Source organism: Erinaceus europaeus, chromosome 7 (assembly GCF_950295315.1).
Source record: "Erinaceus europaeus chromosome 7, mEriEur2.1, whole genome shotgun sequence".
Taxonomy (NCBI): Eukaryota; Metazoa; Chordata; class Mammalia; order Eulipotyphla; family Erinaceidae; genus Erinaceus; species Erinaceus europaeus.
This window is the reverse complement of record NC_080168.1, coordinates 79,845,292-79,860,687: the sequence shown is the minus strand read 5'-3', so window position 1 is coordinate 79,860,687 and position 15,396 is coordinate 79,845,292. Positions and strand designations below refer to the sequence as shown.

Below are 15,396 nucleotides of genomic sequence, written 5' to 3'. Positions count from 1 at the left end.
CCTCTGCATCCCTGTAAATCTGACCTCACATTCTGTGGTCATGCATAGGAACATTTCAAGCTGCCCCAATATCAGGACCCATCTTCCTCAGGTGTAGCATAGAGTATGTTGTCCAGCCTCCCTTAAGAGGATAGAACATTCTCTACCATTGTTGATCCAAGTTGAGGGCAAGGTCCTATGGGGGCCCACAAAGGGGTCTGTTTTGTTGTTCTGAAACTATTTTTTTTAAGATTTCACTTATTTATTAATGAGAAAGATAGAGGAAAGAGAGAAAGAACCAGACATCACTTTGGTATATGTGTTGCCGGGGACTGAACTCAGGATCTCATGCTTGAGAGTCCAGTGCTTTATCCACTGCTCTACCTCCTGAACCATAAGATGAAAAGACTTTGTATGCCAGGAAACCACTGAAAGTCTTTATACTTGAAAACACATGTACCTCTGAAGTTTTTCTAATACTGCATTTACATAGTCATTCTGGTCCCACTGTGGAAGATGAATTGGAGTGACTGGGAGATGTTGGGCATAGTCCTTTGCAACTATCCTTCACTTGCATATTTCCTTTGAAAATTTGGCACAATATCAAAGAGATGTAGGGAAAAGGGCAAACCACTGGTCCATCCAGGATGACTGCCCTTCTTGCTACTATCTTGCATATTTTATAAACAGTAACCATCTTCATAGAATTCTGACCTATTTTGACTTATCTAGGACATGACATTCCTCATCCTCACTTTTTTTTAACTTATTTTAAAAATATTTTATTTATTTATCATTGATTTAATATTAATCAACAAGACCAGAGGATAAGAGGGGTACAGTTCCACACAATTCCCACCACCAAAGTTCTACATCCCATCCCCCCCATTGGAAGCTTTCTTGTTCTTTATCCCTCTGGAAGCATGGGCCCAGAATCATTATGGGGTGCAGAATGTGGAAGGTCTGAATTCTGTAATTGCTTCTCCACTGGACATACACATTGGCAGGTCAATCTATACTTCCAGCCTGTCTCTTTCCCTAGTGGGGCAGAGGTCTGGAGAGGTGGGATTCCAGGTCACATTGGTGAGGTCGTCCTCACTTCTATAGAAAAGGTTGAAAGTCTTCTAAGGAAGCATTAGATATTTCCAGAATGAGAATGAGATAGACAGCTTAGACAGAGTCCTCTTAAAGTCTATAAGTTCTGTTGATCTGTAAGTGGCAACATTAGGACAGCTTCTCTCCAGGACAGACAGTTAAAGCTTCAGCTTATTGACTGTCAATGTCCTCAAAATCTGAAATGAGAGATAAACAATGTTCCAAGTCAGTAGACTCACTAGACTTGTCATTGTCAATAATGTTTTTTTAATGTCATACCGTGTTCTTATAAAGATGCCTAGATGAAATTCTTGCCTGATTTTATATCAGTAATAAAAACTTTTGAGAAATGTCCTGTTTATGTATCTGAACATTGTGGCATAACTAGCCACTTACCTAGGAACAGACTAAAGACCTGGTCTTTGGCCTATTGTTAGTGTGGACAAATACTGTCAACATAATTATAGTACTCTACCTAATTCTTTTGTGTTTTAACACTTCACTTTAAAGAATGAGGATGAATCGAGCAACATATGGGAGGGGAACATACTATAAAGAAAGAACAATCCCAGACAGAGGCAGAAATATTCCTGATCTATTGCAGAAAGAGCACAGAAGCCAGTGTGCTTGGAGTGAAAGAAGCTGGTAGAGGCAGGAGTTCAGTTTCCACTGGTGCTACAGTGGAGGGTGTTTTGCTGCCACTTCACAGTGATTAAAGTATTGACTCTATTAGCATTTCAAGCATAGAATTCTAGACTTTCTCCACTTAGATTTTGATGGAATGTGTGGAAGTAAGTCACAGTTTTATCTTTAGTGTTTAACCAGAGTAGGTTGGGTATTGCTTGAAAGTATCCTGTTTCATAGTCTGTGAGAGGCACATTCAATAAGATGTTAGAAAATTTGTCAAGAAAATTTGATACCTGCCATTGCATGTATTGGAATGATGAAACTCTTGCTATCTTTATTTCTTCTCAGCCCCCATCAATACATAAAACTCATTTTGATTTTTATGTATATATATATTTATTGTCTCATTTAAAAAATTTAAAAAAAATTTTAAATTTTGTTGCCCTTAATAAGTTGTTGCCCTTAAATAAGTTTTTCATTGTTGTTGTAGTTGTTGTTGTTGTTAGATAGGACAGAGAGAAATGGAGAGAGGAGGGGAAGACAGAGAGGAGGAGAGAAAGATAGATACCTGCAGATCTGCTTCACCACCTGTGAAGCGACTCCCCTGCAGGTGGGGAGCTGAGGGCTCGAACCAGGATCTTTCCGCCAATCTTTGTGCTTTGCACCATGTGCTCTTAACCCGCTGCACTACCGCCCGACTCCTCTGTCTCATTAAGCTGCATTTGCCTTAGACTTTATTTATATAGAGACTTTATTTATATAGTTGTGGTCTGCACTCAGTGGTATTTCTGATTGCTAGCTTCTTTAGCATAGTTTTTGATATACGTAAAGAAAATAAATAAGCAAACAAAACACCACAGGAGTTCACCACCAAGCTATTCCTTCATTCTGGAGGTATTTCACACACCTGTCTTCTTTATTTTCACTAGAGTAATTCTTTTCCCTTTTCTTTTTAAAAAATTAATTAATTAATTGGACAGAAGCAATGAGAAATCGAGAAGAATGGGAGGGATAGAAAGAGAGAGAAATACCTGCAGCTCTACTTCACCACCCGCAAAGCTTTCCCACTGCATATAGGGGCTGGGGGTTGAACTCAGGTCCTTGCACATTGTAATGTGTGCTCAGCCAGGTGTGCCACTACCCAACCCCTCTCTTTTCTTTTAATGTAGATTATTATTATTAATTTTTTAAAAAATAGTACCAGAATACTGTTCAGTTCTGGCTTGTGGTGATGCCAGGATTAAACTTGGGACCTTGGAGCCTCAGGCATGAAAGTCTAGTGCCTATAATTCTTTTCTTTTCTTTTTCTTTTTTCTTTTCTTTTCTTTTTTTTTTTTTTTTTACCAGAGCACTGTTTAGCTCTGGCTTATGGTGGTGTAGGAGATTGAACCTGGGTCTTTGAAGCCTCAGACATGAGAGTCTGTTTTGCATAACATTATGCTATCTACCCTCCGCCTAGTGCCTATAATTCTTCCCACTTTGTATGTAAGTGGGAAAAGTAAGAAAGAATACATCTGACCCCCCAACTCTTCATCTGCTCTATTCCAGCCTTTAGGTTCAACAATTTGGATTGGTCAACAATTTGTTTGGCTTTGTATGTTAACTTTCTTGTCAACCACCAGGTTTCAGATGCTAGCATGACGCTGACCAGACTTCCCTGAACAGACAACCCCACCACCAATGTGTCCTGGAGCTCTGCTTCCCCAGTGCCCTTCCCCACTAGGGAAAGAGAGAGGCAGACTGGGAGTATGGATCCACCAGTCAACGCCCATGTTCAGCGGGGAATCAATTACAGAAACCATACCTTCCACCTTCTGCATCCCACAATGACCTTAGGTCCATACTCCCAGATGGTTAAAGAGTAGGAAAGCTATCAGGGGAGGGGATGGGATACAGAGTTCTGGTGGTGGGAATTTGTACCCCTCTTATCCTATGGTTTTGTCAGTGTTTCCTTTTTATAAATAAAAAATTAAACTATATATATATATATAAATAATACATCCATTCCATATTTTGCACTGTTATTTATTTATGCCAGATACTTCACAATTGGGAAGTGGAAACCCTTTCAAATTGACTTCTGTATCCATCCCTCTTCGAGCACTTTCTTTTTGGGTTAGTAAAGTATTCCAGATTAATTTTGTACTTTTCCTGTCCAATACTGTAATTAACCATTTCTCCAAGAAGCTCTAGTTGTTTTTAGTGGAGGACAGTGATATGAGCTAGGCACTAGGTATGCTTGTTATTGAGGGTTGCTGCTTCCAGACTTTCTCAGCAGACAGAGTATAAATAGACAGCACACACACACACATTTACATTTGCAATGGCTAATTTAGTATGCCAACTTGTTTGGAGCATGGCACCAGACTTTATTTGATTAAACTTGATTTCTGATGTTTCCATGGAGTTATTTATGTATGTGATTTATATTAAAAAATCAGTAGACTTTCCTCCTTAATGTGGATGGGCCTCACCCAGCCAGTTGAAGACTTGACTAGAACAACAAAAAAAGAATCTCACATCCCCCCAAAAGGAATTAATTAAATAATAATAATAATAATAAAAACAGAGCACTTATCATCTCTGGTTTATGGTGGTGTGGGAGATTGAATCTGGAACTTCAGAGCCTCAGGCATGAGAATCTTTTTGCATAACCATTATGTTATAATAAAAATAATTTCTTTCTCTCTTTAAGTCTTTTAGTGCTGGATAGAAACAGAGAAATTGAGAGGGGAGAGGAAGATAGAGAAAGAGACACAGAGATACTTGTAGCCCTGCTTCACCATTTGTGAAGCTTTCCCCCCTGAAGGTGGGGACCAGGGCCTTGAACCTGGGTCCTTGTGCACTGTAATATGTGCGCTTAACCAGGTGCACCACTGCCTCACCCCAAAAGAGGAATTCTCTACTGTGATGAACTACAAACTTGAATGAAACATGGACTCTACCTTTGTCTCCTTCCTGATGGCCTTTGAGCTTGAATAAAACATTGAATTCCCCTCTGTCTCCCATCTGATGATCTTTGAACTTGAGCTGCAACATTAGTTCTTCTCTGGGTTTTTACTTGGGCTTATCCTATTGATTTGCCATAGATATTTAGGGTATGGCAGAATACATAATTCTATGTGCTATCCTTTTAAATGCCTTCCTTCCTTCCTTCCTTCCTTCCTTTCTTACATAGAGGCAGATAGAGAGAGAGAAAGAAACCATAGCAGTCAAATTTCCTTCAGTGCTGTGGGATTTGGGCCTAAATCTGGGTTGTGTACAGGCAAAGCAGTACATTATCCATGTGAAAGGCACACACACACACACAGAGGGAGAGGGAGAGACAGATAGCAGGAGGAGAGACATTACAACACTGCTTTATCATTTATAAAACTTCCTTTTGCAAGTTATTCCTGTGTAGCAGCTGGGGATTTAAACATAGGCTCTTGCACACAGTACAGTGTGTATTCAATAGGGTGATTTCTCAGCACCTTCTCTTTCTGTATTATCATTACTATTATTATTATACTTTTTTTTAAAGACTTTATTTATTTATTGATGAGAAAGATAGGAGGAGAGAGAGAAAGAACCAGACATCACTCTGGTATATGTGCTGCTGGGGCTTGAACTCAGGACCTCACGCTTGAGAGTCAAGTGCTTTATCCACTGCACCACCTCCCGGACCACATATTATTATACTTTTTAACCAGAGCTCTGCTCAGCACTAGCTAGTGTTAGTTTGAGAGATGGAATCTGGCACCTTGTAGTCTCAGGCATAAGTCTTTTTGCATAACCATTATGCTATTTTCCTTGTCCTCTTCCCATATTTTAATTCCTTTATTTGATAGAGAAAAGCCTCATTCCCACTACTTTTTCTTAAATTTTTTATATTTAATTATATGTAGGGACAGAAATAGAGAGGAAAGAGACAGCAGGAGAAACTCTTGCACCACTGCTTCAGTGCTAGTGAAGCTTTTCTGTTGTATGTGGGAGGCCCTGGGCTTGAATCCTGGTTTATGTACACTATAATGTGTGCACTCTACCAGGTATGCCACTGCCCACTACCTCCCTATCATTCTTACTATATTTGCTTATTTACTAAATTGCCCTCATATAATTTTTTTGAGACTTTGTAGAATATGTTTTGTTCACTTTTAAAACAAGTAAAGTGTTTAGAGGATGGAGTCACCTCCTTTCCTAAGTTCCTTGAGGGGTTGCATAGACTTGGGGTGGCTCTGCCTCTGCCTTAAGGAGGTATTTTGAGAGACACAGTGGAAAAGAAAGCCAGCCCGAGGGGGAGGGGCACTGCTTGTCTAGCATAGGGGTGCCTCTTTCCAGGTGCGTACTCTCTGGGTTGGAGAGAACTAGACCAGAGCCAGCCTAATGGCTAGGAAAGGGGTGGAGAAAGGCAAAAGGGGCTGGAAAGGTAGGAACTTCCTTAGCAACTCTTGCAAGGGTTTTAACTGGTAGGATTAATAATAATACCCTACAGGCAGAGAGGGTCTTGATAGTAGAAAGAAGATAGATCAAAGGAATGGAATGGGTGGGGATCTTTCAGGCAAAACAATGATTATGTAGATAATAAGTCTAATAAGACAAGAGGATGGATGTCCCCTCAAATCAAGCCCTACTAAGCTCAGTCACATCCTCACAATTTCCCCACAGGGCACAATTTATGTTAATGACAGCTTAGGACTTTCAGGTACTTTCATATACTTATCTGACTTGCTCCTACCTATAGCCCTATCAAAAATAGATAAAATTAGAAAAGCTTCCCTGGTGATTTTGTGTGCCACTAGGATTGGTAAGTAGTGCAATGCTGTCCTTTCTCTGAGGACAATATTCACTGTTTTACTTGCTTATTTATTTTTATTTTTAAATTTATTTACCAGAGCATTGTTCATGCACTGTGTGGGACTCAACCATATTTATTTATTTATTTTTAGACAGTGACAGAGAGGCAGAGAGAGAGAATGAAAGACACCACAGTACTGAAGCTTCTTCCAATGTGGTGGGGACTGCTTCAACTTGCACAGGGCAAAGCAGGTAAGCTTTCTTTTGGCTTTTCCTTTATGTACTTCATTTATCTTTTCTTTTTAATATTACTCTATTTATTTATTTACTGGATAGAAATAGCCAGAAATTGAGATGAAGGGGGAGATAGATACCTGCAGCACTGCTTCACCACTCTTGAAGCTTTTTCTCTAGGCAGGTGGGGATTAGGGTCTTGAACCCCAGTCCTTGCGCATTGTAATATGTGTCCTTAACCAGATGCTCCACCACCCAGCCTCTCTCTCTCTCTCTCTCTATTTTTTTTTGCTTCCAGGGTTATTCGCTGGGGCTGGGTGCCTGCACCATGAATCCACTGCTCCTGGAGGCCTTTTTTTCCCTTTTTGTTTATCGTTGTTGTTATTATTGCTGTTATTGCTGTCGTTGGATAAGATAGGACAGAGAAAAATCAAGAGAGGAGGTGAAGATAGAGAGGGGGAGAGATAGACACCTGCAGACCTGCTTCAACGCTTGTGAAGAGACTCCCTGTAAGTGGGAAGCCGGGGGCTCGAACCGTATCCTTAAGCCCGTTCTTGGTCCTTGCTCTTCGCGCCACGTGAGCGCTTACTCCTCTGCGCTACCACCTGGCCCCCTCATTTTTATTTTCTAAGAGAGGTAGAGAGAATGGAAGAGACCACAGCACCAAACCTTTCTTCAGTGCAGATTGGACCTTGGGTTGTGTATATATGGTAAAGCAGCACACTATCCAAGTGAACTGTTTCCCGCTGCCCAATTTTACTAGCTGTTGTATCCCAAGGGTTCCAATGCAGTGTTTGGCATAAAGCAGACATAGTTTCTGGGTGCATCATGTTTTACAGAGGCGGCAAAGGAGCCTCAGAGAAGTTTCTAATTACACAGGCGGCCTGCATTGGTCAGCGTTCCATGACTAGTCGACATGAAATGTTCAGGCTGTTTTTCTAAATGTAGGGTTAACCGGGAGCTGGCGGCTCCTAGTTATAGGGTCAAAGTACGCCTGGGGCTGCCTGGCTATGGGTCAACAGCCGCGCAGGCTCTGTCCCAGCCCAGGACAGAGCGCGAAGGCGGCCTCAGCAGACATTCCGCGAGACTCCGCCTATGGGGAGGGGCCGCCGCCTAGGCCTGGAGAGCAACTGGCCTGCCTCCTGCTTCTGCGCCTGCGCGCGGCGCCGAGGGGACGGGGTCGGACAGAGAAATGGCGGCCTCTATGATCTACAGCCGTCTGCTGGCCACTAGCACCCTTCGGAGCCATCAGCCCCGGACGGTGCTGCGGGCGGCCGCTCAGGTACTACAACCCCGTCCGCTTTGGCCTCCAGGGTTGGCAGGAGAAAGGGGGGAAGTGGGAGAACTGGCTCCGGTGGGTGCGGTGTGAGGGGACCTGGTTGCTTCGCAGTGGGTGACATTGAGTGGCATGGGTGCCGCTCCGGGGCAGCAGGCTGCTGGCTCGGGGCGGAGGCCCCGGCTTTGCGGCTTGACGAGCGGGCCCAGGTCGGTGTCCATCTCACCTGGCCGCCCGTCCTCGGGACTCCGGGGACGCGGCCGCAGCTGCCCACCCAGTCTCCCCGGGGCGCCGGGAGGCGTGTGGGCTCCGGGAGGAGGCGAGGGGGCTCCCGGCTGCTTCGGTGTCCGGCGCGGAGCCCCCCTCTGGAGGGCTGGGGCGATGCCCTTCAGACGTACTTGCGTGTCCCTCGGGAGCTGTCATAGGTTGGAATAAGTTCACAGGACCAAGTGCTTGCTGACTTGCCTTTTTTGGGATAAGGTAGCGAAGTTTCCCACCTTCCTCAAATAATTGTGTAATCTGTTTGTTAGTAATAATGACATGAAGTTTACCAGCTTAGCAGTTAGGGAAGTGATAAAAATAGACCATATGATATAGCTTATTTCACTTTTTGGATAGACTTTAGCATCGTAGTCAGAGTTTTGTTTTGTTTTTGAATATTAGTTGTGTGCCAAATACTGCCCTGTGTTTTTACATATAGTTTCTCAGTAGCCTTTTCAGCAACATCGTAAGGGCTAGGTCAATAATGTTCCCATCTTTGAGAACATTGAAGAAATTGTAACTAAGAGGACAAGTAGTTTGGGTTAGGTCACAGAGCAGGGGAGGTCACAGCTGAGGTTTAAGTCCATCAATGTCTGGTTCCAAACTTGTGTGCTTGAATGTGCTCTACATGGTTTTTCAGAATGTAGGGATCGACCAGTTCTTTCCTACACTGACTCCAAAAATTTGGTGAAAGATCATAATTGTCTTTAGAAGTGAACTGTAGAATCTTAGGTTATGCTCTAATTCGTCAGACATGACATAAGTGAGGGTTTTTTCCCCCTTTTTCTTCTTATTTTTTAAATATTTATTTATTCCCTTTTGTTGTCCTTGTTTTTTTTTTTTTTTTTTTTTTAATCGTTGTAGTTATTGATGTCGTTGTTGAACAGAAAAAGGAGGGGAAGACAGAGGGGGAGAGAAAGATAGAAACCTGCAGACCTGCTTCACCGCCTGTGAAGCCTTGGGCTCCAACCAGGTTTCTTACACTGGTCTTGCGCTTTGTGCCACCTGTTTTGTTTGTTTGTTTGATCAGCGCACAACTTAACTCTGGATTGCAGTGGTGCTGGGGTTAAACCTGGAGCTTTTGGTGCCTCAGGCATGAAAACATTTTTGCATAGTTATTACTCTGTCTCCCCAGCCCACCCTAAGTGAATTAGTTTAGAGATAAAGATACTTTTTTTTTTTTTTAAGAACTATTCATACTTTCTTCAGCCTACAGGTAGTAAGATCCAGGAGTTTGCTGGCTACTGGAGAAGTGATTTTTTTTTTCTTTTAGAGTGCTTCTTAGAAAATGGGGACATCTGCACCGTAAACCATTAAGTACCCAACAAAAATGATTTAAAAAGGAAAGAAGGAAAATGGGGACTTCATGAATATGTTTTCATCGCAATATCATCCTTTTAGAAAATTTGCTCTTCATATTGGGATATCTAATATATCATATTTAGTAAATTCAAACTTTTTGTTTAGAACTGGAGAGATAGCTCTTTGCCTTGTGTTCAAGTACCAGCACACTCTCCTTTCTCTGAATGGAAAGTGATAGGGGGAGGTGTGTGTGTGATATCTTGCACATGTGAGACCCCAGCTCCACAAAACAAACAAACAACAACATCAAAATCACTTTTGTCTAGTGTATATTTGACTAAAAAGATACTTCAGGTTCTGAGCAGATGACATAGTTAAAGGTAATTTCTTGGTTGCTTTGAGTTACATACCCTTGTACTTACATCTTCCCAAGTTTGAGTAAATGTTTTTTAACCTGTGTGTGATTGGATGGGTGATGGGTGGCTTTTTGGTGGTAATATCACTGAATATTATGATTCTACAGAAAGCTAGTATTTTAGTGATAAATCTTGGTGAGAGGAAAACAGGTTTATTTAGGTGCCAGCAACCTGGGATGATGACTGGCTCATATCTCAATTACTGCTAGGATGAGGATTAGGGATAAGAAATGAAAATAAATAAGAGGAGTTTGGGAAAGAAGTTGTTTGTTGATGCGGGGAAGGAAAGTCACAATGTCCTCTCTCTGACATCTGTAGTTAGTGTGTTTAATCCAGCCTGCTACTTGTTAAAGACAAATTTCAGATAATATTATTGTACACGCTGTTGTGTTGGACATCACAACCCTCCCTGATTGTTCGCTGCTTTCCACCTACTACTGGCTAATGGTTTATCAACTGTGCTTAAAGTTGGTGAAAACATTCCTTTTTTTTTTTATTGGTGATTTAATAATGATTTATAAGATTGTGGGATAAGATAAAATATTCCTTTCTAGTTGCTATAGCAAAGAAAGAATAGCTGAAAATGCACAAAGGGAAGGTCATGGGTAGAGTTACTAAATAGAAATGGAAATGGAAGCCTTTTTGGTGCACTTACAGTAGGAACTTTTAAAGTTTTTTTTTTACCAGAGCACTGCTCAGCTCTGGTTTATGGTGGTGCGGGGGATTGAACCTGGGACTTTGGAGCATCAGGCATGAGACTCATTTTGCATAACCATTATGCTATTTACCTACTTTATAAGTGTTTTAAAGAAAGATATACATACATCAGTGTGGGAATATTACCAACACAATTCAAAACTGACAAATTACAACTTCATGTGGTATAAATAAAGAATTATCGGGGGCCGGGCATAAAGATCCCAGTTAGAGCCCTGGGCTCCCCACCTGCGTGTGTGTGGGGGGGTCTGCAGGTGTCTTTCTCTCCCCCTCTCTGCCTTCACCTCCTCTCAATTTCTCTGTCCTGTTCAACAACAACAGGAGCAATAACTAGGGCAACAAAAGGGAAGAAAATTTTTAAAAATTATCAGAATGTTTTAGATATATATTAGAAAAATCTTTACAAGGGTTGGCAAAATAGTGTACCAGGTTTAAACCCCAGCCTCTACTACTGCATGGTGGTAACTTTTGATCCTTTGGTGTCTTTCCCTTTCTCTGTCTCTGTTTGAAAAAGTCAGCTGAACAGTGAAGCCCTGGGGACAACAACAACAAAACAACTTTAAGGCCTGGGTGGTGGTTCATCCAATGGAATGCACAAATTACATTGTGCAAGGACATGGTTTAAGTCCCTGAGCTCCACTTGTGTGTGTGTGTGTGTTGGGGGTTGGGGCTTCATAAGAGGTGGAATAGTGCTATTAAAGGTGTCTCATGTATGCTTAACCAGGTAACCACCACCAGGCCCCCACACCCACCTCTTATAAATTCCATAACCATTTGCACTAATCCTGTCTCTGCCTCAACCTCTGAACTTAATTTTATGGATTGTATCTACCGGTTTGCCTATTGTGTAAATGCCATATAAAATGAAATATACAATAACTTGAAAAAAAAAAAGGTGTCTCATCTTCTCTCTGCCTCTTTCTTCCTTTCCCTCTCTCTCTCTCTCTCCTTATCTATCTCTCTGTCAAAGAGAAAGAACAAAAAAAAGTCCATTTGGAGCAGTGTTGGCACTGAGCCTCAGTGACAGTGGTGGAAAAAATAAACAAACAAAAAAAATTCTGGTGATAACTGTGGCAATGAAAATAGTCTTTTCTAAATTATCACCAATTAGCACTTTGCTATAGCAGCACTTTACAATATTTACATATTTAATATATACTTCATATTCATATATTTACATATTTAATATACTTCATATTCAAATTTCCCCAGCTGTCCCCAAATTATTGTTCTTTTTTTTTTTTAATATTTTCCTTTCTTTCTTTCTTTTCTTTTTTTTTGAGGAGGGTTGAGGAGGAGAGACAGCACCCTAGGCTGGCCCTGGAGCCCCTCTTTCTCCTTTTTTAAAAAATATTTATTTTCCCTTTTGTTGCCCTTGTTTTATTGTTGTAGTTATTATTGTTGTTGTTATTGATGTTATCGTTGTTGGATAGGACAGAGAGAAACGGAGAGAGATGGGGAAGACAGAGAGGGGGGAGAGAAAGACATCTGCAGACCTGCTTCATCACCTGTGAAGCGGCTCCCCTGCAGGTGGGGAGCTGGGGGCTCAAACCGGGATCCTTAGTCTGGTCCTTGCACTTTGTGCCACGTGCGCTTAACCCTCTGTGCTACCGCTGGACTCCCTCCCAAATTGTTCTTTAAAACTATTAGATTTTTATTAAAAATCAGGGCCAGTTTCTGCCTTTCTTGTCACCAGTTTTTGTTTGTTTGTTTGTTTTTTGCCTCATGTTATTGCTGGGGCTCAGTGCCTGCACTATGAATCCACTGCTCCTGGAGGACATTTTTTCCCTTTTGTTGCCCTTGTTGTTGTTCTTACTATTGCTGTCGTTGTTGGACGGGACAGAGAGAAATCGAAAGAGGATGGGAAGACAGAGAGGGGGAGAGAAAGATAGACACCTGCAGACCTGCAGGTGGAACCAGGGGCTGGGACCAGGGTCCTTACTCCTGTCCTTGGACTTCATGCTGTGTGCACTTAACCTGCTGTGCTAACGCCCAGCCCCCCTTTTAATATTTTATTTATTATTGGATAGAGACAGAGAACTTGAGAGGGGAAGGAAGAGAGGGAGTGAAACAGACACCTGCAACCCTGTTTCACCACTTGTGAAGCTTTCATCCTGCAGGTGGGGATCACCAGGCTTTTACCACTCTGGACAGAATTTTGCAGATGGAGAGACAGGGACCACACTATACTAAAGCTTCCCCCCAGTGCTGTAGTACTCTGATGTGACGTGATAAGTTGAACCTGGGCTATGCATGTGGGAAAGCAAGTGCCCTCCCAAGTAAGCTACCTCACTGACCCTCTTTGTAATTTAAATTGGTATTGAGTGTTCAGTTAGGTGGATATGCCACAATTTATCTATTTTCCTATTGATGAATAAATTGGGTCAGTTCCATTGTTACCTTTTTTTAAATCTTTTTTTTTCTTTTTATTTATTCCCTTTTGTTGCCCTTGTTGTTTTATTTTTGTCATTGTTGGATAGGATAGAGAAATAGAGAAAGGAGGGGAAGACAGAAGAGGAGAGAAAGATACCTATAGACCTGCTTCACCACTTGTGAAGTGACTTCCCTGGCAGGTGGGGAGCCTGGGACTCAAACTGCGGGTCTTTGGTTTGGGTTGACCTAAGCATCTAATCATGTGGTCATATGGTACTTACCACACATGTACATAAGTTCCATTCTTTTTTTTTGGGGGGGGATATAAGTTCTATTCTTATCATGCTTTTTTTGCACTCACACATTACATCATGTATATTGTTACATATTCACTACATCTTAGGACATTGTTTCATGTGAGCCAAGTTTCAGCTGTATTTTTTAATCTGTACCGATAGTAGGATACATAAAAAACACATATGTGATTATAACACAATTCTCTAAGACTTCCATACCAATTAATTTGTTTACATATTGCCATATAAAGTGATATGTTTCAGGAATTTGGAAAAAGAGTGATGTTTATATGTAACTTACTGGAGTTTTGGGACCAATAGTCTCTAGAGATCTTACTGATGTACATTCTTCCCACAACATATTTAATTTTTGTGGTCCTGCAACTGGAAGCTGAAACATAACTTTTCTCTTTTAGCAGTGACTTGTAAGCTGCCAGAAGGACATCTTTTTTTTTTTTTTTTTTTGTAAGAGTATTTCTAACTCAGCTCTGCTAAGGAACACTCACTCGTCCAGTTATAAAATAGAGCTTCCTTTTGTCCTATTTTTTTAAAAAAAGATTTTATTTACTTATTCATAAAGAAGGTCGGAAGAAAGAACCAGACATCACTTTGGTATATGTACTGCTGAAGACTGAATTCGTGCTTCAGAGTCCTTTTTTTTTTTTTTTTTTTTTTAACCAGAGTACTCCTAAGCTCTGGCTCATGTTGGATTGAACCTGCGACTTCCAGAGCCTCAAGCACGAGTCTCTTTGCATAACCATTTTGCTATGTACCCCAACCCCCCCTTTTTTTTTTTTTTTGGCTTTGTGCTGCTGCGCTACCACCTGACTCCCTCTTACCTTTTTTTTTTTTGACCAGAGCTCTGCTCAGCTCTGGCTTATGGTGATGTGGGAGATTAAACCTGGGACTTTGGAGCCTCAAGTATGAGAGTCTCTTTGCATAACCATTATGCTATCTACCCTCCTTATTGTGAATATGCTTAATGTACACTTTTTTTTTTTTTTTCTTCCTCCAGGGTTATTGCTGGGCTCGGTGCCTGCACCATGAATCCACCGCTCCTGGAGGCCTTTTTTTTTTTTTCCTCCTTTTGTTGCCCTTGTTGTAGCTTCGTTGTGGTTATTATTATTGCCCTTGTTGATGCAATTCGTTGTTGGATAGGACAGAGATAAATGGAGAGAGGAGGGGAAGACAGAGAAGGGGAGAGAAAGATACCTGCAGACCTGCTTCACCGCCTGTGAAGCGACTCCCCTGCAGGTGGGGAGCCGGGGGCTGGAACCGGGATCCTTACGCCGGTCCCTGCGCTTTGCGCCACATGTGCTTAACCCACTGCGCCACCGCCCGACCCCCTATGTACACATTTTTATGTCTGTCCCCCCCACTTCTTGCAGACTACAAATACTCCTGAATATATGGATAAATGCCTAGGAATGAAATTTCTGAAAGTCATTGAAAACTGAACAGTTTGGGAGGTTGCTGGCTTTTAATATTTAGGTAACATTTAACCATGGAGTTGAGCTAAGTAACCTTGAAATATTAGCTAGGATTTTAGTTTGCCAGATGAATCAAAACTATTGATATGATCCCATTATATGTAATTCACTTGTTAGACTCTGGTTCTCAAACTGTAGGTTGCTTAATCAACCTGAGACTCAGTCCAGAGATTTGGATTTCATAGATGAGAGCAGGCACTGGATTTGCATTTTTAGAAGCATCCCAGGAAATTTTGATGCAAATGATTTATGAACCACTTTTAAGACACAGATTGTTTATATTTAAAGACTTATTTATTTAGAGACTCCTTTAAGTTCAATTCTTATGTAGTGAATATGTAACCATATACATGATGTAATGTATGATTGCAAAAGCATAAGAATGGAACGTATGTACATGCGTGATAAGAAGTACCATATGCTTAGACACTTACGTCAACCCGAACCTTATTGGCTAATGGTGATGTAACCTAAACATCAGCCAGCAAGTTAGTATAAATATAGGAAAGACATCCAGTCAATTGAAGCGCGACCAATGACGAATGGAAAGAGGG

The 15,396-nt window shown here is 41.4% G+C and overlaps 1 protein-coding gene across 2 annotated transcripts in view; it reads left to right on the top strand.

Annotated features, from left to right (window-relative positions):
* Nucleotides 1–7,837: 7,837 nt before the first annotated feature.
* The window catches only part of SUCLA2 (succinate-CoA ligase ADP-forming subunit beta), a 45,587-nt gene continuing 38,028 nt past the window's right edge, over nucleotides 7,838–15,396 (top strand). Inside the window, exon 1 of one of the 2 annotated variants that reach the window (XM_007521215.2) lies at nucleotides 7,838–7,993. In XM_007521215.2, the coding sequence (XP_007521277.1) occupies nucleotides 7,904–7,993 (90 nt within the window). In that variant the 5' untranslated portion in view covers nucleotides 7,838–7,903. The remainder of the gene's footprint in view (nucleotides 7,994–15,396) is intronic. The other variant, XM_060194839.1, reaches the window with a different exon arrangement.